The sequence below is a fragment of the Peromyscus maniculatus genome, chromosome 12 (genome assembly GCF_049852395.1).
Source record: "Peromyscus maniculatus bairdii isolate BWxNUB_F1_BW_parent chromosome 12, HU_Pman_BW_mat_3.1, whole genome shotgun sequence".
Taxonomy (NCBI): domain Eukaryota; kingdom Metazoa; phylum Chordata; class Mammalia; order Rodentia; family Cricetidae; genus Peromyscus; species Peromyscus maniculatus.
In genome coordinates, this window is record NC_134863.1 from 8471421 (window position 1) to 8494463 (window position 23043).

General features: G+C 45.9%; 1 protein-coding gene across 8 annotated transcripts in view; it reads right to left on the reverse strand.

The window, feature by feature from the left end:
- Positions 1–23043, reverse strand: part of Vps8 (VPS8 subunit of CORVET complex) — a 252801-nt gene that overhangs the window by 166871 nt on the left and 62887 nt on the right. For 6 of the 8 annotated variants that reach the window (XM_076548542.1, XM_076548544.1, XM_076548543.1 and 3 more), the window contains exons 10-20: positions 22712–22779; positions 21399–21552; positions 21238–21297; positions 18931–19038; positions 15095–15175; positions 12680–12850; positions 7585–7659; positions 6386–6421; positions 5301–5391; positions 4984–5030; positions 4391–4480 (exon numbers count right to left, since the gene is read on the reverse strand). In XM_076548542.1, coding sequence (XP_076404657.1) covers positions 4391–4480; positions 4984–5030; positions 5301–5391; positions 6386–6421; positions 7585–7659; positions 12680–12850; positions 15095–15175; positions 18931–19038; positions 21238–21297; positions 21399–21552; positions 22712–22779 — 981 coding nt within the window. Of the gene's footprint in view, positions 1–4390; positions 4481–4983; positions 5031–5300; positions 5392–6385; positions 6422–7584; positions 7660–12679; positions 12851–15094; positions 15176–18930; positions 19039–21237; positions 21298–21398; positions 21553–21740; positions 21945–22711; positions 22780–23043 lie in introns of those variants that run through there. The other 2 variants (XM_042259056.2, XM_042259054.2) reach the window with 2 other exon arrangements.

Sequence of the window (23043 nt, forward strand, 5' to 3'; positions counted from 1 at the left end):
ATAATCACCTGGGCTGATGTGCGTTCATGATGCATTGCTTTAATAAGTTCTGCCCAAAGTGCTTGCGCAGAGCCTGGTCTCCGGTGCAGGGATCCTGAATGATGGTTGAACCTTTAGGAGATGCAGTCTGGTGGGAAGTTAATAATCTTTTCCCTCACAGGAGCCCATGAGAGCAAATTACTGAAACGAACCCAGAATCTTTGGAGTACTGTTCTGTGTGCACAACTCCATACACACCCTACTGACATCGCAGTGCCATTTACCACAAACCCTCCAAACTGAGCAGATACCAGTGCTATGCTCTCAGATTGGGGGGGGGGGGAGCTGAATGGATCTATTTTCCTTTATAAAGTAACTAGCTTTAGATTTTTTCCATAACACTAAATAGATTAAGGCAAAGGGTCTGTAATAGAGTCTATCATATGATGTGCATTAGCTGGTGAGAAACAAAAAGATTAAGTGTCTACTAGAATTATTTTGTGGTTGTTTGAAGGAAAATGGCCCCCAAAGAGAGGGGTACTATTAGGAGTGTGGCCTTGTTGAGAAAGTGTGTCACTGTGGGGATGAACTTTGTGGTCTCTCTTGCTCAAGCCTCCTTCAATATGACTTTCAGTTGACTTCCTGGTGCCTGCAAGATGTAGCACTCTCAGCTCCAGCACCACATCTGCCTGCACACCGCCACGCTCCCTGCCGTGATGATAATGGACTGAACCTCTGAAACTGTAAGCAAATCACCCCAATTAAATGTTTTCCTTCGTAAGAGTTGCCATGGTCATGGTGTCTCTTCACAGCAATAAAAATCCACACTAAGACATATTTTATTTTAAATTTTGAGAAGGTCCCATGTAGGCTGCTGCACTGAACTTGCTACATAGCCAAAGATGACCTTGAATTTCTGATCCATCCTCCTGCCTCCACCTCCTATGTGCTGTGTTTACAGATGTGTGCTACCTCACCCAGTTCACATAACAAAAACCCAGGGCTGGGTGCTGGCCAGGCCAGCACTCCACTAGGTATATAGCCAGCCATGAAATCATCCTTCACAATCATCTACTTAATTCATTCCTGCTCATCTATGTTTTCTTTTGTTGGCTCTGGACAATGGCTGCTGGGCAGCGGGCTTTGAAGTCAGGAACTGACTCAGAGCTGAGTCCAGGCTCTACCACTTCAGCGGCAGTACTGCTGGAAAGGAACTTAACCTCCACAGTCCCTCAGATGAAAAGAGGACAAATGTGGTGTCTACACTTCATGGAACTGTGAGAACTCAATGAAATGAAAGTCACCCACTCTGATTGCTGTCCCTGCAGCATTGCTCAGTGGGTCTCTGTCAATGATCACTGTGTTGTTTGCTTGGACGGTTGGTTGGTTGGCTGGCTCAACTCCTCAGTACTTTAGAAGGCAAAATCTGAACTGTATTGTTCTCCTCTGGAGTCTTAGCATTCTTCCAGCACCTAACTAGGTAAATACTTCTCTCCATAGCTGTAGGTGTTGTGATTTACAAACTGTTATAGTGTGAATACAAAACGCCACCCATGTTCATGTGTTGGACATTTGGTCCCCAGCATTGTGCTTTGTGTGCATACACATGTCTCTGTCTCTGCTCCCCTCTCAATTAATTTCACCCATCTTTCCCTAATGGATGCTTCTTTTTAACCAAACACACTTTCAAAGAATACCATCTTGCTGCCTCTTGATGAAGTATATTCATATGAAAACATTAAAACTGTCTTTATCTACACTCCACAGCATACTTTTTATTACTGTATGTGTACATATGTGTACAAGATGTGGGGGGGGGGGCATGCATGTGCCATGGCTTACAAGTGGATGTCAGATGAGAACTTTTTGGAGTCAGAACCCATGGGATCTAGGGACCAAACTCAGGTCATCGGTCTTCCATTGCACTCACTGGGCCACCTCAAGTGGCCAATAAAACATCAATGCATACGAGTTATTATTCCTACACCATCCTCTTCCTTTTCTTTTTTCTTTGTAGTTTCCTCCTCAGGTTACTTGTTTCATTAACTTTATCTGAACTCATTTATCCCTCTCTACTGACAAACTTAATAAGGCCCCAGCCAAGAACAGTGCAGATCAGGAAACCAAATGCTCCTCTGACACCATGCAGCTTGTAATTGCCAAATCTAAGTTCTGAGCATCAAATAGAGATATAAAAATACCAATATCAAAATCCAGCACTTGGGAAGCAATGGCAGACAGAACTTTGTGTGTTCAAGACCAGTCTGGTCTACGTAGCAAATCCCAGACCAGCCACAGTTACACAGTGAGATCCTGTATTTAATAATAATAACAACAACAATAATAATAACAATATCAGTTCCTGCTCTATAGAAAACCAAAATTCCTAAATTTATTTTAAATGTTCCCATTAATATATATTAAAAATATTTCAGCTGGCTGGGCATGTCTTTAATCCCAACACTTGGGAGGCAGAGGCAATCAGATCTCTGTGAGTTCAAGGCTAGCCTGGTCTACAAAGCAAGTTCCAGGACAACCAGGGCTATTACACAGAGAAACCATGTCTCAAAAAAAATCATATGCACAAAAAAAAATTTCAGCTGTACTATAATCTTTTAAACAGGAAGAACCACATAGATTGTACGTAGAGTTTAATTTATATGAAATCAAGGGACATATAGTCAAGCCAATGGGCCAAGTCCTGTCACAACCAAGATTGGTTCTTAGCTAGGCCTGGTGGCACACGCCTTTAATCCCCACACTTGGAAGGCTGAGGCAGACAGGCAAATCTCCATGATTTTGGTGTCAGTCTGGTCTTCACGGCAAGTTCCAGCCTCGCCAGGTCTACACTGTGAGACCCTGCTTCAAAACAGACATACAAACAAAAGAGGTGGGGACCAAACAGGTGACTGGGCAGGTGAAGGCGCCTGCCACCAAACCTAATGACCTGAGCTCGCGCCTTGGGACAGACATGGTGGAAAGAGAGAACCCCCAGGAGCTGTCTCTGAATTCTACACATACCCATGGCAGGGTGTACTAGTGTGTGCCAGGCCCTCACTTTGGTTTCTAGCAAAAAGAGGAGGAGGAGAAAGAAGAGGAAGAGGAGCGACAGAAACCACTTGTGACTTAAAAACGTCTAAAACTCACCATCTCGCTCTTGTTAGAAAAGTCTGCAAACGTCTAAAATTCACCATCTCGCTCTTGTTAGAAAAGTCTGCTGTTCCTGATACTTAAATACTTATTTAAAGGGGACTTAAGACTGGCTAGGGAATGTGGTTCAGTGCTAAAGTATTTGCCCCGTGGGGCTGGAGAGGTGGCTGAGTGGTTAAAAGCATTGGTTGTTCATACAGAGGACCCGGATTCAATTCAATTCCCGGCACACACATGGTGGCTGGCAACCATTTGTGACTCTGGTTCCCTGGGGAGCCAACACCTTCTTCTAACTTCCATGGGCTCATGGTCCACATACATACATGCAGGCAAGATATTCATACACATAAAATAAATAGATCTTTAAAAAATAAAAAAGTAGCCGGTGGTGGTGTTGCATGCCTTTAATCCCTGCACTTGGGAGGCAGAGGCAGGTGGATCTCTGTGAGTTTGAGGCCAGTCTGGGCTACAGAGTGAGTTCCAGGAACGGCGTAAAGCTACACAGAGGAAACCCTGTCTCGGAAAAACCAAAACCAAACAAACAAACAAAAAAATAACGAAGTATTTGCCCCATATGTGAAAGGCCCTCAATTTGATAAATGTGCATTACACACACACACACACACACACACACACACACACACACACACACACACACACACACACACAATACAGGGACAGAAGAGAGCTGCCGCTGTAGGGGTTTGTTGTAAACAGATTGACCACAAAAATAACTGAAGATTACTGCAAGCAGGAAAACCAGCATAATACATATGCAAATCTTTAAGCTGTTCCTTGGCTTGCATTTTCATTAAGCTCTAAGATAATCTAAACATCTTTCATTAACATATTTTACAGGCTGTAATATACATATACATGCATATATTTATCTTATATGTATATCTCGAGTCACAGGTGTTTGGGGAACTAAATTTAAACCTTAGCAGCCAGCTCCCTCCTTAACAACCCTAGTTAATATAAATGTGAGCCATTAGCAATGTCACCCACAGGAAGGTGTCAGGTCACAGGTGTGTTCCTTCACACAGCAGGGAGCAGCGCTTCACCTGTCTCTTCCCATCTACTAGACACTTCTTTAAAATTCAGTCTTGTGTGATTTCCCTGCAAACTCTGAAACAGCACTCTCTCAACACGAAAGGATGCTTAAGAGCCAAAACCAGGAAGTCACGTGGGCGGGGCCAAGGGGATGCGTGAGAGCATCTGCAGCTGGCCATCGGGAGCTGACACACGCTGAGAGGCGTACCTGGAAATGCTGCTCCATCACCTGGATTTTTCCCTGGTCTGGGCACTTTTTCAGAGCCCGGTCTGCATAATGGAACAGGATCTCTACCATCTATAGGAAAAACAGCTTTGAGTCAGAAGCAAAGGGAATGGTTACATTTGTTCAATATTTAACATGCACGGTTAATACTGAATCATGCTTCAGCATTGTATTAAAACACAGTTGGGGTCTCAGTGGCTTTATTCCCTAATTCTCTGAGATGAAGAGCTAGTATTAATTTGCTAATCTTTCTGAAGAAATGTCTGTAGGTTCCAGACCTCAATGGTATAAAATGCTCAGGAAATGAAACCTGGAGTTAAGTGCCTCAGTAATCCTCCCTGCAGAGGATGGACAAACCACTCATGACTCTGGATTCCCAAGAATCCTTCTCCTCTGTGCTCTCTTGACTGTCTCGCTGATTTACCATCTTCACGGGGGAGGGCAGTGCTAAGACTTTACACAGCACTGCAGACCATACCTGGGACTTACAGCCTGACCCACTTTCGAGTACAGCCATGGGACTGATCACCCCCAAAGACACTTGCAAACACAAAAAGCAAATCTGCATTGCATACCCGATCGGCGACGACAGCCTTCCTCTTGCTGACATCCCCCGATAGCCCTTTAGAGAAACAAGTCCAACAGGAGACAAGTTAGTGCTCACTCCAGAAGGTAACCTGGGTTCTGGTCTCCCATTCACAACCCACGCTAACAACACATTCAATTACAACAAGCCTCAATATCCAAATGCTGGATAATGGGGATACCTCACACCCACTAGACTCACAGCTTATCAGTGTGCTTCCCGTTTGTTCTCATAGTAAATTTCCCTTACGGAAAGGTTCTTTACCACGACACTTATAAACTCCCCAGCATCTATTGACTGACTTACCCACGACTGCCTTTGCCTTTCCTTCATGGAAAGACCACGCAAGAGCCAAGGCTTCTGTGAGACAATCCTGTTTCAGGAGGTGATCCATTCTCTAAAATGAGTAAAGGAGACATTCCAGTCCCTTCTATCTGAGCAATGGAAGGAATTTCAATTCTACCTTTACAGAATCGCTGCTTGGGAGCGAACAGGACTTCAAGAGCAGCGCACGTTTCGGCCTAGGACTTTGACTAAGCAAGCGCTTCCTAAAGCACTGTGCACTGTGGCCTGTGGGCCTGTGTGACGGATGGCAGGAGAGCCTGCACACACGATCGTAGGAGAGATGGCTGGCTGCTTAGCACGGCACGCAGCTGCCCCCTTCTTAACAACAAGCTCCGAGCTCACTAGAGACAGCACTACACCAGCTAACGCAATGTCTAAGATTCCCTGGTATCCTTTGGGGGCACTGCACCTGAACCCTGGCCAACAAGCAGAAGGGTTTTCTGGTATTTCTACATGCATACTATCTTTAAAAGCTGCGGCTGGCCTTTTTCTCTTTCCTCTTCACAGACCCTCGACATAACAGTTGGAGCCTCTAGTAACTATCCTGGATTATAAAGGGAGCTTGAGCCTAGAATTCAAACACAAGGATGGTAAAGTGGGATAGCATCTTCCGATGATGGCGCTCCCGTTCTAGCTACAGTCTGCCTGTCTCTAGGTTACTTCAAGTGGGAGTGAACTCTTGATGAAGCCACTGTTTATCTTGAATAGACTCAAATACAATTCTTTTTTTACACTCCTTTAATAACTTAAAACAGAGTATCACTTGTAAACGAGGCTTTACTAGACAAACAAAGCTCTCCCTTTCTAACTTTCATTGATTAATAAAGCAATTAATAAAGCACTCTTCTCCATGCTCTGTCCTCCGATAGCGGAGCAGTTACCAAATTCTGATATAATGAGTTTTAGCATATCAAGGGCCTAACAGTTAAAATGGCTTCTATGGATTCTTCTGACATTAAAAAGTCCAAATTATCATCTGCAAAGTCAACAAAAACATGAAGCTGCTTCTACATCAGTTCCCACACAGAAGATAACTGTGAACTCACCTCCCTCCAGCTCCTTAGCATCATCACGTAAACAGACTAGAAAACAGGAGGAGATGAAGATGACCGTTAGCAGAGTCGCTCGGAGACACACATGCTCCAGCCACACGTCCCGTTTCAGATCTCTAAGTACAACACATTTCACATCTCCGACGGAAATACACCCTGGAATTGACTGGCAGGTCCTCAGTACTCACACGGAGAAGTGAAGGGACACCCACTCAAGGGAAACAGGCAAGCTAGGCTCACTCCTTGCACCAACTTGGCAATATTCTGGTTGAATTCCAACAACAAAGAAAACTGTCCATTTTATGTTGAAAAATAAATTGCTCTAATGCCAATTATTCTAAGTCAAACACCTCAATGCACTTCAATATATCATAAGTTGATCTACGGTAAAGAGCACCACAATTATACAACAAATACACATAATTGGGTCCTTCCTGCCTGTGGTGTCTAGTTTCAATTGTCAACATGTCTATAGGAGATTCTCTTGATCACATTAACTGATGTGGGAAGGCCCATCTTGACTGTACGTGGGGTCCTTGCCCAGGGGATCCTGGACTATACAGAAGAGAAAGGGAACCGGACAGCAGTGAGCATCCACTATTCACTCACTCTGACTGTGCACATAACACTCGAAGCTCCAGCTGCCCTGACCTCCCTGCCATGATGGGTACCATGAACTGGGAGCTACAATCAGCCCTGCTCCCTGAAGTTCCTTTGGTCATCACAGGAGCAGGAAAAGGAACTAGACACTACCTTGGAATTTGCGGAGGAAGTTGATCTTAAGCATCCCCATGCCCCACACAAATGGTAATTAAACAAGGTGATGGGTTCTTAATTAGCTTATTATGATAGTCACTTTGCAATGTATATGTTGATCAAAGCAAGACATAAAAATTCTAATTAAAAAAGGAAACTAGATACTTGACATTAAAACAATGTTAAGGAAGGCTATAAAAACGTATCCCTGAATCAAGAAAGTAAGTGTCCTATTAGCACGTACACAAATGTAAAATTAGATCTTAAGTGGAAAAGGAAACATTAAGTAACGAAAAGTCTATGGCTATATAACTACTGTAAGATGTGGATCGATGCTGGTCAGAATTCACTTTGCGATGCACTGTTCCCTATCAGCCACCTCCTTCCTCGGCTATCCTGACGACACACACCCACACAGCAGAGTGAGAAGAGCTTACCTTTGTCCCCAGATAGAAGATCTGACCACCATAGCTACTGATGGACTGATAGCAAGCCTTCTCTCCAACCAAAGCCTGCCAAACACACAAACAAGGCAAAATTACACATGCTACAAGTTCCATTAAGAATGTCAATCACGGCCTGGAGGGATGGCTCAGTGGTTAAGAGCACCGACTGCTCTTCCAGAGGTCCCAGGTTCAGTTCTCAGCACCTAGATGGCAGTTCACAACTGTCTGTAATTCCAGTTCCAGGAGACCTAATACTCATGGCAAAACACCAATAGACATTAAAATAAAAATAAATTAATAAATTAAAAAAAATGTTAATCCCAGGGCCTGTGAGAGGCTCAGCGGGTTGACACTCCTGTACAAGCTGATGACAAGTTACAGCCTCAGCACCATGAAGGGGTAGAGGAAGACACCTGACTCCACAGAGTTGTCCTCTGATCTCCACACATACACTGTGGTGCACACACATAAATAATAAGTAAATGAATAACTGTAAAAGAATGCTGAATGCAGAAACATTTTAGGTCAATATAGTTTTAACCTATCAGCAAATAAGAAAAAACTCTGTTGCTTGATTGCCAGTGGAGTGACTGAAAAGACGACGTTCCAGAAGTCATTCACACTTCCATAAACAGCCTTCTTCTTTCTCAGATAGCGTGCAAGGGAAGGGAAGACACTGTCAATGTAACTGCAAACCACTGCAACCCGCTACTTCCGGGTCACAGCTACACCTGTCTGGGGCATAATGACAGAGACCAGGAAGCAGTTAGGAACGCACTGGTGTACGGGGTGGCAACCTGCTCTCCCCGGAGATCTAGGCCTTCACTAGCCACAGGTGGCTGACTAGCTTGTCAGTACCAGGAATGATCTCCCTCTCCTAGAGCGCATCTTACATCAAGTTAGGCAGCTGCTGGTTGCCACCAAGATATGAATGCCACTACTGCACTTTTAGGGACACCTTGTCCTGCTGGTCACTGCTGTGGTTCAGGTGTCACAGCTGGGTTACTATTGAACGCTTTCCTCCTTTAGCAGCCTAGATAGCACCTCAAGGACGAGGGGTTCCCCCCCATGACAGACAGCAGACTTCTGAGGCACTCACTGCGTTCTTCAACAGGACAGTTTCTAGCTCCTTTAACACACTCCTCACGATGCACAGCTGTGTCCCCCAGGGAGCAGCATGGCCCAGCTGCGTGGCACCTGGATGCGGCCTCACGGCACCACCTGACAGGAAGTGCTGGCAGCAGGCTCTCCTAAGGCTTACGGACTAAAACTGTTGCAAAAGAAGCCAAGTTGAAGGGTTGGGGATTTTTGCTCAGTGCTAGAGCGCTTGCCTATGAAGCGCAAGGCCTTGGGTTGGGGAGACAGAACTAAGAGACCAAGACGCTTTCTGGCCAGTTTCTGCCAGGTGATCTTCATGACTGGCTTGCTCCGACCACGGCCACCAGACTGTGGTGATGTCTGTCATTACTCTGCACACCTTAACACTGGCACCACAGGTTCTCCAGGAAATCCCATCTTGCATTGTTTCCATCAAGTTCGTTCATCTTTCCTTCTGCTTCTCGACCCTGCCCTCCATCCCTTCCAGCGGATCTGCTTTCATCCAAGCGCTGTCGCGTTCACCACTGGATCTCTGACCCCACGTCTTCCCTCTACTCTATGAACACGAGGATTAGGATTACACTAATGTGCACACAACACAGAGACTTGCACATCCGTGTCTGGTGTCACAGTACCAACAACAGCCAGGAAATGGAACCCGTCCAGGTGTCCTTCAACAGATGAACGGATGAAGGATGGTCCGTGGACATAAGGGAGTTTTATGTAACCATAAAGAAAAATGAAATCATGGCATCTGCAGGAAAACGGTGCAAACGGAAATCATTATGTTAGGTCAGATAAGCCAGACTCAATGTGATCAGAACTACATGGTTTCTCTCATAGCAGAACCTAATTTAAAATGTAGGTGTGTGTGTGTGTGTGTGTGTGTGTGTTTAGGTGTGCTCCTAAGTCACAAAACTACAAAGAGGATCATGAGAGGACAAGAAAAGATCTTAAGGGAGGTGGGAAACGAGGGTGAAAATGACATGTACTATGGAAGCAGAAGGAACAGCTGGAGACGGGGAGTGGGAAGAGAATGGGGATGAAGCGTAACAAGGCCGATGGATGAGACACCGTGATGAAACCGTTATATGTGAACTTTAAAAACATTAATACGGAACAAAAGAACAGGGCAAAACCTGCTGCACCCTCGTCTGCTCATCCCAACTTCTGCATCAGGGCTGAGCCGGTCTTGACTGGTTCTCCCTGTCCAGTCTGAGCTCTGTACTTTGGTGGTGCACAGGAATTTCCACGTTGATATCCTGGGGTTTTACTTGCTCGGCTCCTGCCCTCTGGGGTGTGCTTGCTTGCTTGTATCCTAGGGGCTGGACCCAGGGCCTCCGCCGGAGAAGCACTGTGCCACTGAGTCGCACCTCCAACCCCAGTCTGATGCCGTCTCATCTGCTTTTAGGATTTTTCAGTGTTTACCAGTCCAGCATGTTCTCTGTTTCAAGGGCAACTACTGAGGTGCAGTGGCCCCGAGTGCCCTGGCAGCACCTGGTCTGGCTGGTCTAAGCAAGCAGCAAGTACAGCCGGTGGGTGCCCTGGATATAATTCCTTTTCGGCCTCTAGTGGCTCTTCCCGTCCTTGGGCAGTCTCCTTACACACATGCTGAACAGCTATCCAGCAGAAGACTCCAGGCGACTCTCCAGCACCGTCCGCAGACATGAACCACCTTGCTTTCCCTGTACCCTCAGCTCTGTTTCCTCAGTGGCAGTGTCCACCAGGTTCTGTTCCTCTTCCCTAAGCCACAGCCAGGAAATCAGAGGGCCAGACAGTAAAGAATTAACAAGCTCATCTCATTTGTTTCCTGTTTGGTCTAAGATTTGTCATCCATCATTGCTGGGCCCAGTGTCTTGAGAACTGTCTGTTTTCTTCCTTCTTTGCTTTTTTTTTTTGGGGGGGGGGGGGCGGGGAGCTGAGGACCGAACCCAGGGCCTTGCGCTTGCTAGCAAGTGCTCTACCACTGAGCTAAATCCCCAACCCAATCGGGAGGCAGAGGCAGGCAGATCTCTGTGAGTTTGAGGCCAGCCTGGGCTACCAAGTGAGTCCCAGGAAAGACGCAAAGCTACACAGAGAAACCCTGTCTCGAAAAAACAAAAAAACAAAAAAAAATTCCCCAACCCCTTGTTCCTAATTAGTAGTAGTAGTGGTGGGTTTGTTTTGTTTTCGTTTTTTTTTTTTTTTTGGGGGGGGGAGGTGTCTTTTTTTTCAGTATTTTAAGCAAGAAAGTAAATCTAATTCCCCATTCTCTGTCTTGGCTAACAGTGCAAGTTTAAAATCTAACTTTTTAAGATTGATTTCATTTTGTGTGTGTGAATGTTTTGCTGCATGAATGTATGTGTACTGTGTGTATGCCTACTGCCCAAAGAAGCCAGAAGAGGGCACTGGATCCTCTGGAACTGGAATTATGTTGTATTTGTGAGCTACCATATGGTGCTGGGACTCAGACCCAGGTCTCCTATAAGAGCAGCCAGTGCTCTTAGTCACTGAGCCATCTCTCCAGCCCGGATAGCCATCCTACCGTAGGAAATGCCTGCATTTGAGACACTGCCTGCGGCTGCCTTAGCATGCTCGATGCATGCTGCATGGTCTGTTCTATACACTGTGTGGCTAGAACACCCTTCATGTACAGTGTGTGCCCTGAAGTTACAAACAGGAGAAAGACTGAAGCAAAACCTACAGACTGTGCTGACAACACCAATAAAGATGGTCATTAGTACTCTTGTTTATAAGAAGCTTCCCACAGACATATCAAAGCAGTCCTCTTTTCCTACAGATGAACAGCTTAGGAAAATAGGTGACCACAAATTCACAGTGCTTATCTACACACTACTGACATAAATTGCTTAAGGCATTATCATAGCTGCCTTTCTACAGTAACATGAATACCAATATAACTACATCCTCCTCCTCCTCCTTCTCCTCCATGCTCCTGTCTCAGTTCCTAAAGCATCTTTTTCCTTCCTCTCCAAGCCATCTTTGCCTTCTAATGTCCTAAGCTACCACAGCTGGCCAGCCCCTGGCATATCTCCCAAATACTTACTTCTGTGGTGGTTTGAATAGGTATGGCCCCCATAGGCTCATGTGTGTGAATGCTTGGCCCATAGGGAGTGGCACCGTTAGGAGGTGTGGCCTTGTTGGAGGAAGTGTCTCACCGTGGGAGTGGCTTGGAGGTCTCATCTGCTCAAGCTACACCCAATGTGGCTCACAGTCTCTCCCAGCTGCCTCTGGATCCAGATGCAGAACTCTCAGCTCCTTCTCCAGCACCACGTCTGCCTGCACGCTGCCTTGCTTCCCACCATAACGATAATGGACTAAACCTCTAAAACTGTAAGCCAGCCCCAATGAAATGTTTTCCTTTATAAATATTTATTGCCATGATCATAGTGTCTCTCCACAGCAACAGAAACCCTAACTAAGACAGCTACCAAAACCTTGAGGCTACCTGTCTCCAGTTATTCTTCCCTTAAACCTACTAGGCTTATTTATTGTCAACAGCTCAATTCCTTTACAAATTCTCTCTCACAAAAACTGTTTCATTTTTTTTCCTTAAGTATAAAAGTTAAAACGCCTTAGGGTTTTTTGGTTTTTTGGGTTTTTTTTTTTCCAGATTTATTTTTATGTTATATGTCATGGGTATTCGGCATGCATGTATGTGTGTGCACCATGTGCCTGCAGTACCCATGGTGGTCAGAAGAGGGCGTCAGATCCCTCTGGAACTGGAATTACAGATCAGTCGTCAGCTGACAAATCAGAGTTGGGAACTGAACCCAGGTCCTCTGAAAGTGCTCTTAACCCCAGATCCATCTCTCCAGCCTACTCCTTGGTATTGAGTAAGAGGAATTACTGCTTGGGGTCATAATCCTGAATCCTTACAAACGCATTCATACCCACTTCAAGACACCAAGGCAGAAAAACTTGAGTACAAACAAACAAGCGAACACCCCAGTGATGAGGGCGGTGCTGGGGTAAGGACAGCACCCACCAGAGCCTGGCTGACGTTTCCTCCCGTGGCCAGTGACTTGAAGTGGCTGCTGTTATAGACCAGCTGGACTTCTGAGATCTCCATTGTCTCCAACTCCTCCTGCGTCTGCCGATCAATCACATGCAACTTCTCCACGCTGTCTAAAAGCACGACTGTGCGTGAGTTTATCCACTGCAATTCAAGCACAGAACAAAAGGGAAGTAAGGACCGGTCCAAACCCTCCAGGACAAAGGGGCTCTGCCACTCCGAACGTGACATCGAGGACCTCGTGCATGTAATAACTTCAACCGTAACAGAGTCACAGGAAGAGCAGCTCTGCTGGGGTCCAGGGAAAACAGTGCTGGGCGTCACAGTGTCCGATGGCATCCTGCTGGTCTAAGGGAGGGCTGAGAACTAACACGTTGCAGAATGTTGTGTTTTTACAAGACTGTTTTTGAAAGGCATATTGGCACAAACGACCTCAGTACAACGACAAATTTATTTCACCTTTTTATATTAGGGAACCAAGACAGCAACTTAAACCTCACAAACCGAGATGGTCAGAGGACAATTCTTGGCACTGAAATCATGCCTGTTTTTAAAAAAGACCAGCCTTGTGGACTGAACAACTACTGGATTCTTAGGCGCTCTGGTGGTAGACAGCCATTGTTGGACCAGTTGGACCACAGCCTGTAAGCCATCCTAATAAATCCCCTTTACATATATATTCATTCTATCAGTGCGGTTCGTCTAGGGCAGTAGCTCTCAACCTTCCTAACGCTGCGGCTTTTTAATACAGTTCCTCATGTTGTGGTGACCCCCCAATCATAAAATCATTTGTTGCTACTTCATAACTATAACTTTGCTACTGTTATGAATCATAATGTAAACATCTGCTATGAAGATTATCTGATACGCAACCCCCAAAGGAGTCGAGACCCACAAGTTGAGAACCACCGCTCTAGAGAACCCTGACTAATTCACACAGCAGTTTTACTGCACCTGCATTTTAATTGCAGTTCATTATATGATGTCAAGGGTGGAGTTTTCCAGTTGTGCTACCATGCTAGTCCTCAAAAGGTTTCAGATGCTGGAGCACTTCAGCTTTTGTATTTTCAGAAGAGGGATGTGTGGTGGCTTGAATGAGAACAGTACCCACAGGCTCCTCCTATATTTGAATGCATGGTCCCCAGCTGGTGGGACTATTTGGGAAGGATTAGGAGGTGTGGCCTTGTGGGAGGAGGTGTGTCGCTGGGGATAGGTTTTGAGGTTTCAAAATTCCACACCATTCCCAGTTAGTTCTCTCTCTGCCTCCAACTTGTGGATCAGCTGTTAAGTTCTTAGCCACTGCCCCAGCACCATGCCTGCCTGCTGCCATGCTCCCCACCGGGACGGTCCTGGACTCTCTCTGAAACTGCTGTGAGCCCTCATTAAATACGTCCTTCTGTAAGTTGCCTTGGTCACGGTGCTGTCACAGCAGTAGAAAGAAAGGTAACTATGGCAGGACGCTCAGCCTGTGTCTCTAAATTAACGGAGTAGGAGTGAGCTGGCAAGAGCGATGTGGGCCAGGCATGGCGGTACACACTTGGAGCCCTGGCCTCTGCAAAGCTGAAGCAGGAGGAAGATTTGAGCCCAGAAGCTCCAGGGCAACTGAAGCAACATAGGAAAACTTGGCTGGAAAAAATGCAACTAAGTTTGTGTACCATATATTATTTCTTACAATCTGACTATGCCAACTATATCCTAAAAAAATTACACATTAATAAATTGAAGGGAAAAGTTTTTCAGGCTTTTTACTGGACAAATGAGCCCTTATACTATAATTAAAGCCAGTTATATTCATGATATATACAATGTTTCACTAGACGTCAGCTATTAGATGCTAAAACGAGCAATGGTAAATGCTGAAACATAAAACACACTGTTCTTAAAAATCAACCCACTACTGAAAAACAAAACATAAAATCTGACACAGAAAAAAAGTCTCATTTTTTTTAAACTAAAGCACCCTGAGGACTAAGAAGTAAGGTAAAAATTTGGCAAAGTTTAAGTCACAAGAAAAGAACAGGCACCCCAAGCTAAATCCTTTAAGAGAAGCTCACACGTGCAAATGTATCTTTACACAAAGCTCTGTAGCCACGACTCTGAAGAGACCTGAGCTCCCTGGAACCCAGACTCCCGCGTGAGGTACTAAAACCCTCAAGACACCTATCTTCCCTGCCAGTGCTCGGCAGGACTCTGGGCAGAAGGCAACAAGGACCTGGCACCACACCAAAGTCAGACCTCATGCCACAGCACGGCACTTCACAGTGAGTGTACGCATTAACGTGGGCCCTGATGGCCCTGGCCAACGGCAGGAACCCTGGAAGCTTTAATCCACCTGGGATTTGGAACAACGACAAGAAATAAACGGGACGGGGTTTAGATAATACTCACAGTGAAGTTGATCAGATCGTAGTACAGGTGAAGGTGCTTTTGCTTGGTAACGTGTATTGCGCCTGACTCGTCTCTCTTAACCTGATGAGGAGAGAGAAAACAGCCTGGATATCCAGCGTTGTTGGAAAGAATTTTCTAAAATGTATACTCCCCCTAGAATACGATTCCCATTCAGTACAAACCAAAAATACTGACAGAGAAATTATTATAGAAATGAAGACACCTCAGCCGCTGCGTGGTCTCCACCTGAAGAGAAGAATGGCCGCGCACAGGCCCGTCTGACAGGCAGGGTTAGCATCTGGGGTGCTGGCTTCTACTTCCGCCCGCGTTTTCCTGCGTGCCCGCAGTAGTGTGCCCGATGTCTGTCTTCTAGTCTCAGCGCCTTTCCTCCCCGCTAGTCCCACCCCTTAGCTGACCTCAAACAGTGCCCACTTCACCGTGTCACCTGCCCGCGACAGCATGAGCTCTGGCCACCCGTGAAGCTGCAGGGCCGGAGCCGTGAGGAAGGGGCCCCTTGCTTCTTCTCGGTTTCATGCCTGCAGCACCAAGCACAAGTCGGTGCTGCAGGTACAAAGTGTCTTGAACTGGGAAGGTCAACGCCAGCACCACCTACTCCTGGAGGCTTTCTACAGCCCTCGCCCATTTCATGTCCTTCCTCCCTTGCTGGCATCGTCCACTGCTCCTTTTACAGATCTGCTTCCTTCTCTTGCTCTCAAACATATTTCTGACTTCGTCTTCAAAAATAAAAACGCTCCCTAAAAAGACTTCCCTGGACTGACGTCTCACCGACATATTTAACCACCCTCCCCCTCACAGCCCAGCGCCATGGCTGCACGACTTTGCTCTTCTGGAGACCCACTTCTTCATCAGGCTCTGCCATGGAGGTTCCACCCCGCTCCACTGCTAATCAGACATCCAACAAGACCCTGGCAGGCCACTGTGTCTGGTGCTCATCTCTCCAGCCCGCCTTCCTGGATCATGCACTGTTCCCCCACCATTACCTCAGGGCTGATTCTGCCCCCCCCCCCCCAGGCTTTGTCTCTCAGCCCTCTCTCCTCCCTGTCCACGCGTGTGTCTTTACAAGAACCGCCTTTCCGGTTGCCTCTCTTTTCCCTCACTTTCGTGAGTGTCCAGCAAAATCACATGTTGGGGTTTAGTTATTCTCCACCAGAGGTCCGTGTGCTAAGTAAGGACTTGGTTACGGGCCTGGGACACTACTGTGGGGGTGGGGTGGGGGGTGGGGGGTAGCAACTTCAAGACACAGTGCTTCCTGGATGGAAGTCAGGTTGCTGTAGATGTGCGCGTTCTCTCTCTCTCTCCCTCCCTCCCTCTCCCTCTCTCCCCGGGCCCCCCCCCCCCCAGGTGGGCAGCTTTGCCCTACTCTATGCACCCACTACGATGCAGCACCTTCCCCACGGGTCAGCTGACCCAAGGACCAAACGTCTGAAATGTGAGTCCAAAGGAAGCCGGCCTTGCACTGACGTTCGCAGCTCACACGCAGAGCTCCTGTGGTTTTCAGCCTTCTGCCTTCTCTGTCCTGAAACGGTCATCTGCTCTTCGCCCTGCTGTCTGCTCACTGGGCGTCTGGTACAACACTTGAGAGTCCCTCTTTGATTTCCAACTCAGCATGCTGAGATCTGAATCACATGCTGAACTCTGCAATCTACATGAAAGGTTTCTTCTATTTCCTGACTCTACCGTGTAGAGAGGTAATGCCTCTAATTCACGCCCCTCAGATCCTAGACCCTGTATGATGAGAGGCTTGCCTTTCTTTTAAAATGTATTTGCTTATGCACACCATGCACCTCCAATCCTCTACCTTTGAAAAGCCATTATTTGTGCTAGTTCCAGACTGATCCTAAAACTGTACTTCAATTACATCTTTACCATTTCATTTACCTAGAACCTGTAACATCTCCCCAGTGCCAAGCCAAGCCAACCGTACCTAGAGGCGGGATGTCAAACTTTCCTGTAAAGGGCTGTACGGTAAAACGCTCTGTAGATCGTGTAGCCTGCCAGACCCGCTTAACTCTACCTCGGCGGTGAGAAAGCGATCAAACAACGTGCGAGCTGGGCACGGTGGTGCACGCTATAATCCTAGCACTTGAGAAGGAAAGGTGGGAAAAACGGGAGCATAAGGTCAGCCTGAGCTACGATGTGAGTTTGAGACCAGCCTGGGCTACATGAGAGCTTGTCATAAATAAATAAATAGATAGATGGATGGATGGATGGATGGATGGATGGATGAACAAATGAATGAATGAAAGGAATACAGATGACTGAACATGACTATAACAGTGTGAGTTATGACTAGAACAGTGTGAGTTATAACTATAACAGTGTGAATTTGAGACCAGCCTGGGCTACATGAGACCTTGTCATAAATAAATAAGTCATAAATGAATGAATGAATGAATGAAAGAAAGAAATACAGATGATTGAATATGACTATAACAGTATGAGTATGAGACCAGCCTGGGCTACATGAGAGCTTGTGCCAAATAAATAAATAAATACATGAAATATAGATGACTGAACATGACTATACCCACTGAAACTTTACTTCCCGTATGTTCCATTTTACACTCTGCTGACGTTAGCTCTATAAACATTCACAGCTAGCCTTTACACACAGCTGCTGCCCAGTGCTGGCCGAACGGGAGAGTCAGCTCCTAGACCGGGTTCCGGCGTAGTGCGGGAGAATGTTAGGCGCGTGCTCACTGTCGTGACAGGGAGGCAGAGCAGACAGCACTGGCCATGGGCTGGGGCAGGCGACAGATGCACAGAGCTTTGCTGACAGAGATGTCTGCATGAGTAAAGGGACCGGCTGGGAAGCCACTGCAGAGTCTAGGACAAACGTATGCAGTTCACACTGGGAGGTGACCAACCATGACGGGGTCAAAAGGAAGAAGTGAAGACAACATGGGGGAGCGTCGACGGCCACTGTGACAGAGCGCATGGGAGGAGGACGGCACTGAGAGGCTCCTGGCTGGCCTCACTGAGCAGGACACCGGTGTCTGGACTACACAGACACATGCCTAGCTCTGTGACTGAAGGTCACTGCCTTCCCTCCGATGCACAGACCTCTCTAAACACTCTATGTGCTCTTATTAACAACTTTAGACTCTCATCAAATCATTGAGCACCTTCACCATCCTCTGCAGCAGTAACCCTGGCTTTGCTATTCAGACAGTGCCTAAGCTGTGTGAAAAAAACGCTTTATACTTCATTCACTGGCTTCTGCACAAACGGCCCTAGCTCTCTAACAAACACACACAGACATGTACAGACTGCATTACTACAGACATGTTCACCATCGTACATATGCCATTCACACATACAGACAAACCACTAATTATTTGTTAGCTGAAAGAGAAGGAACCAAAGAAATAAACCATTAAGACTAAGGAACCAAGAGAGGTCAAGTTTTTCTCCACTTTTAACATGAAAGCCTTAAATACAAATTAAGTAGGCTTCGCACACACTCTCTCCAGGGAGCAGGGACTGCTCCAAAGACTTATGACAGTGATAATAGATTTTTTTTGACACAACATTAAATTACCATCGAAACCTGGTGAATATATATATATATTTGAACACATATATACATATATACACACACATATATACATATATACACACACATATATACACACATATATATACACACACATATATACACATACATATATACACACACATATATACACATATATACACACACATATATACACATATATACACACACATATATACACATATATACACACACATATATACACACACATATATACACACACACTTGAAGCCCAGTCCCACCACAGATCGAGGCTTACCAAGAGAAAATGAACCACGTCTCCTCTACAGAAGGCAAGCATGGGATTCACATGGTTATTCACTGCCACGAAGTGCCAGGCCAGCAACGGAACACTGGACGGATCCATCTAAGTCAAAGAAGAGACGGGAAACACTCATCACAGCTGACAAGTAAAGGACAAAGTAAGAATCTGTTGAAGAACCAGCACCCGCTCTGCTAAGACCTTCCCCGGCTCCCACGAGGCTCCCAGGGAGCAGGGACTGTGGGGGAAGGGTCACAGGAAGTGTCTGGGTTGACGGTCATGTTTGCCATCTTCATCAGGGTTTGGGTTAGAGAAATACACGCATCTGCCCAACTTCAGCAAATGTACACTCAAGATCTGTATATTTATCGTATATGAATTTACACCAACAAAACCTAAACAAATATGAAACTCTAGCTAATTATATACATGCTGAATGCCCAAAGCAGAAGGTGCTGGTTTCTGTATTTTGCTCTGAAACCCATTAAAAAACTACAATATCTTGGTGGGTAGAAGGATGGATAGATGCACAGATATATAATAAAGGAAATACAGTAAAATGGTAAAAGGATTTAGATGGCAAGAATGCTAGTCTTTCATTAAAATTCTTTAAACATGTGTTTGAAAATGTTCATGAATGAAAACATCAGTAAAACATTCAAAGAGATGCAAATCTCACGATCAAAACCTCAGTGAGTCAATGAAGCTAACCTGAGAAATGTTACTGATAATCTCTACCCGTCTGCCCTCTGGAAGGACGGACCTGCTTCTCCTAGTGCCCAGATACAACAGAACACCAACAAGAAAACAAGAGCCATCTCCCTCCGTGTCCGGGCGCTGCTATCTGGCTATGGCTCTGTGTCATCCCTCTCCATGGCTGTGGTGTTCAGATGAGAACTGCACCCCCACCCCAGGTCCACATACTTGAATGCTTGGTCTCCACTTAGTGGAACTGTTTGGGAAGGTTTAAGAGGTGTGGCCTTGTTGGAGGAGGTGTGTCACTGGAGGGCTTAGAGGTCTCAAAAATCCATGCCAGACCCTGTCTCTCTGTCTCTCTGTCTCTCTGTCTCTCTGTCTCTCTGTCTCTCTCTCTCTCTCTCTCTCTCTCTCTCTCTCTCTCTCTCTCTGCTTTCATCTTGGGGAATCAGATGTAAAGCTCTCAACTATTGCTTCAGCATTATACCTGCCTATCTTCAGCCACACTTTCCCCCATGATGGTCATGGGCTCACTCTCTGAAACTGTAAGCAAGCCCCCAATTGAATGTTTTCTTTCATACGTTGTCTTGGTCTCTTCACAGCAGTAGAACAGTGACTAAGACAACAGCATCTCATCAATGTCCTTCCGAAGAAGTCCCCAACTCTCTTACAAACAATATCAAGAACAAAGGGAAAGGGAAAGGGATGTCCATAGGGAATGTATTCCAGGCTTACCCCTTATATACAGTGGCAAAGTATTTACATATAACCTATGTACATTGTCCCATGTACTTTAAATCATCTCTAGAATACTTTACCATTCAATATAAATGCTATGTACACAGATGCTATCATTTAGAAAACAATGACAAGGAAACATGTCTGTCCACGTTCAGTATGGACCTAAACTTTTCTGATAATCATCTGCAGCTGGTTAAATCCACGGATGCAAAACCTATGAAACCATTTGCACTTCCTGAAAAATAACAACTTCTAAAGTGACATATATCAGAGACAGAACCCATGGAAAGCATGCGTAGTGCTAATTCATATTGGCTTTACCGTGGGGTATGCTCACTCATGGTGTCAAAGAAGCAGACAATGAGCATACCCCTGCCTCAGCACAGCCCTCACTCAGCTCGGCCCTCACTCACTCAAAGCAGCTGTCTCTCAGTGTTCTTGGACACTGCGGCAAGGCTGCATTCAATGCACCAGCTTGCCCATCAGTGTTACATCCCACGAGGACATTTTACTGACCTCAAAAGAGCCGTGAATGAAATTGAGAAAATGCGTGCCTGAGAGCGGGTGTAAATACAAAGAATCAGGCCGGCAATATACAGAGACTGTCGAACAAGGTTAGAAACAAGCTAAATATGCTGTTCATGAAAGAAAGGCTTAAAACTAAATTAAAGACACCAAAGTACAACCTAGCATGACTCCTAAATGACACTTTACCCTGCTTGGTTTTCTTAAGCCAGTGCCCTTGGGAGCTCACTTCCATTCTATAGCTATATGTTTAGACAACTGCACAGAATTCACCCCACAGATCATGCCCTCCATCTTCCAGACTTGTCCTTTCTTTTACCAATGAAACAGAGTCATGCTCACCCGTCCATAGGGAAAGGTCATCCATACTTTCAGGGATGGTTTCAACCCAATGACCAGTATCTACAGGAGAAAATATATATTATTTTCAATATTTACCTTGCAATTCTCAAACTGTTCCAAGTGTCTAAAAGTTAAGCGTTCTGTCTTCTAAAGGTGCCTACCTTTGTTAAAGATGCCATGGCCAACAGGGAAAACTGTGTGATGGGGTGATCTTTCAACTCGGGCTTAGAATGCAGGGGCTCGATGCAGCAAACTTCACCCTTGGAGCCGCTGAACAGACACCTCGATTCACATGTCCTCACTCCCATCACTCTCCTGAACACACAAGACACTCGCCATCAATTCAGTGACAACCCAAGATGCGAGTCCCCCAGCCCCACTGCCCAGCCAGCCCGACTGCCCAGCCAGCCCTCCTAGTTACACGTTCCATGGGACAGCTTCTCGTCACGGCACTCACGGCACAGTCACACCTGCTGCCCCTCTAGTAACAACACTCCACTGACCCCTCTGTGTGGAAATGAAGTCCAAACTCTTGACCCAGGTCTCAGTTCTGTGGGATCCGGCTCTCACCTTCACTCCTCTCCCGCCACCGTCACCCTGGCTCCTTCGCGTCCCCACATGTGCCTTGTGTTGGGGTGACTGCCCACTTCCACTAGGCTTTTCATTCGCTGACTCTGATGTCTCAGCTCTTGCTTCTCAAATATCACCTTCTACTTCCTGACTTACTACAGTCAAGTGCAAGCCAGCACAATGGCCTGTCTCCTCACACCACTCAAATCTACCCAATTAGGGCATTTATTTTTCGGCTTGTACCTGTCTCCCGATGCTCACTCCAACTAGTCAGACTCTGACCGGTTCATAACTCTAACTCTGGCGTCTAGACAAATATCTGCACACAGGTGATGTTCAATAAACACTAGCTGGGTAAATTGACTCATGTTGTTTCAGCAATGACTTTGTGCCTAGTATCTAAGAAACTATGAAAAACCTAAGAAACAAATACAGACATTAACCTTGAGAATTTACGGAAACAAAATACACATTATGTTTTGGGTTCTACACTTTTAAACCTCGGCTTCACAAATACTCTTCCAGGTACTTAGACAATTTTTACTCCTATTTAACAAGTAAAATAGAACAATTTGAAGGTAAGAAACCCCTTTTCATACCTGCCATTACCCAGTGAGCCTGGAGCCCAAACTAAAATTAGTGAACCACGCAGAACAGTTTCTAACCTGGGAGCATGGAAGAGTCTCCCGGGGGAGTCCAAGTCTAGAATCCCAATTCAGACCTGAGATAAAATCATGGAGACCAGGCCTAGACTCCCACGTGTCTTATAAGCTCCCCAGGTGACTATAACACAGCCAGAACCTATTTGCAAACACCTGGCCTTCCCAGGCCTCTCCCTGTTCCATTTCCAGCCATTAACCGGCTAATCTTCCCATTTTCCAACAAGGGTCCGTTCGCCTCTTACTTAAACGTGAGTTCAAACACGGAGCCGCCGCTGTCGTTGCAGATGGCAAGAGTCGGGTCGTCTGTAAACTAAACAGAGAAGGAGCTTATTGTCTTGTAAATATTAACCAACCAGACAAGTGTTTAAAAATAGATCGTGGGGACAAAAATATAAATTCTGAAAACAAAATATACACTTAGCACATGAAATAACTCAGATTTGGTTCATCTCTTTAAAAGTACAAAATTGTCCTTACTTCCAATGATATTAGCTCAGGATCTTCAAAACAAAGGCCTTCAAAAAGCAAAGAGGGTGACGAGATGTCTCAGAGGCAAAGGCATCGTCACCAAGCC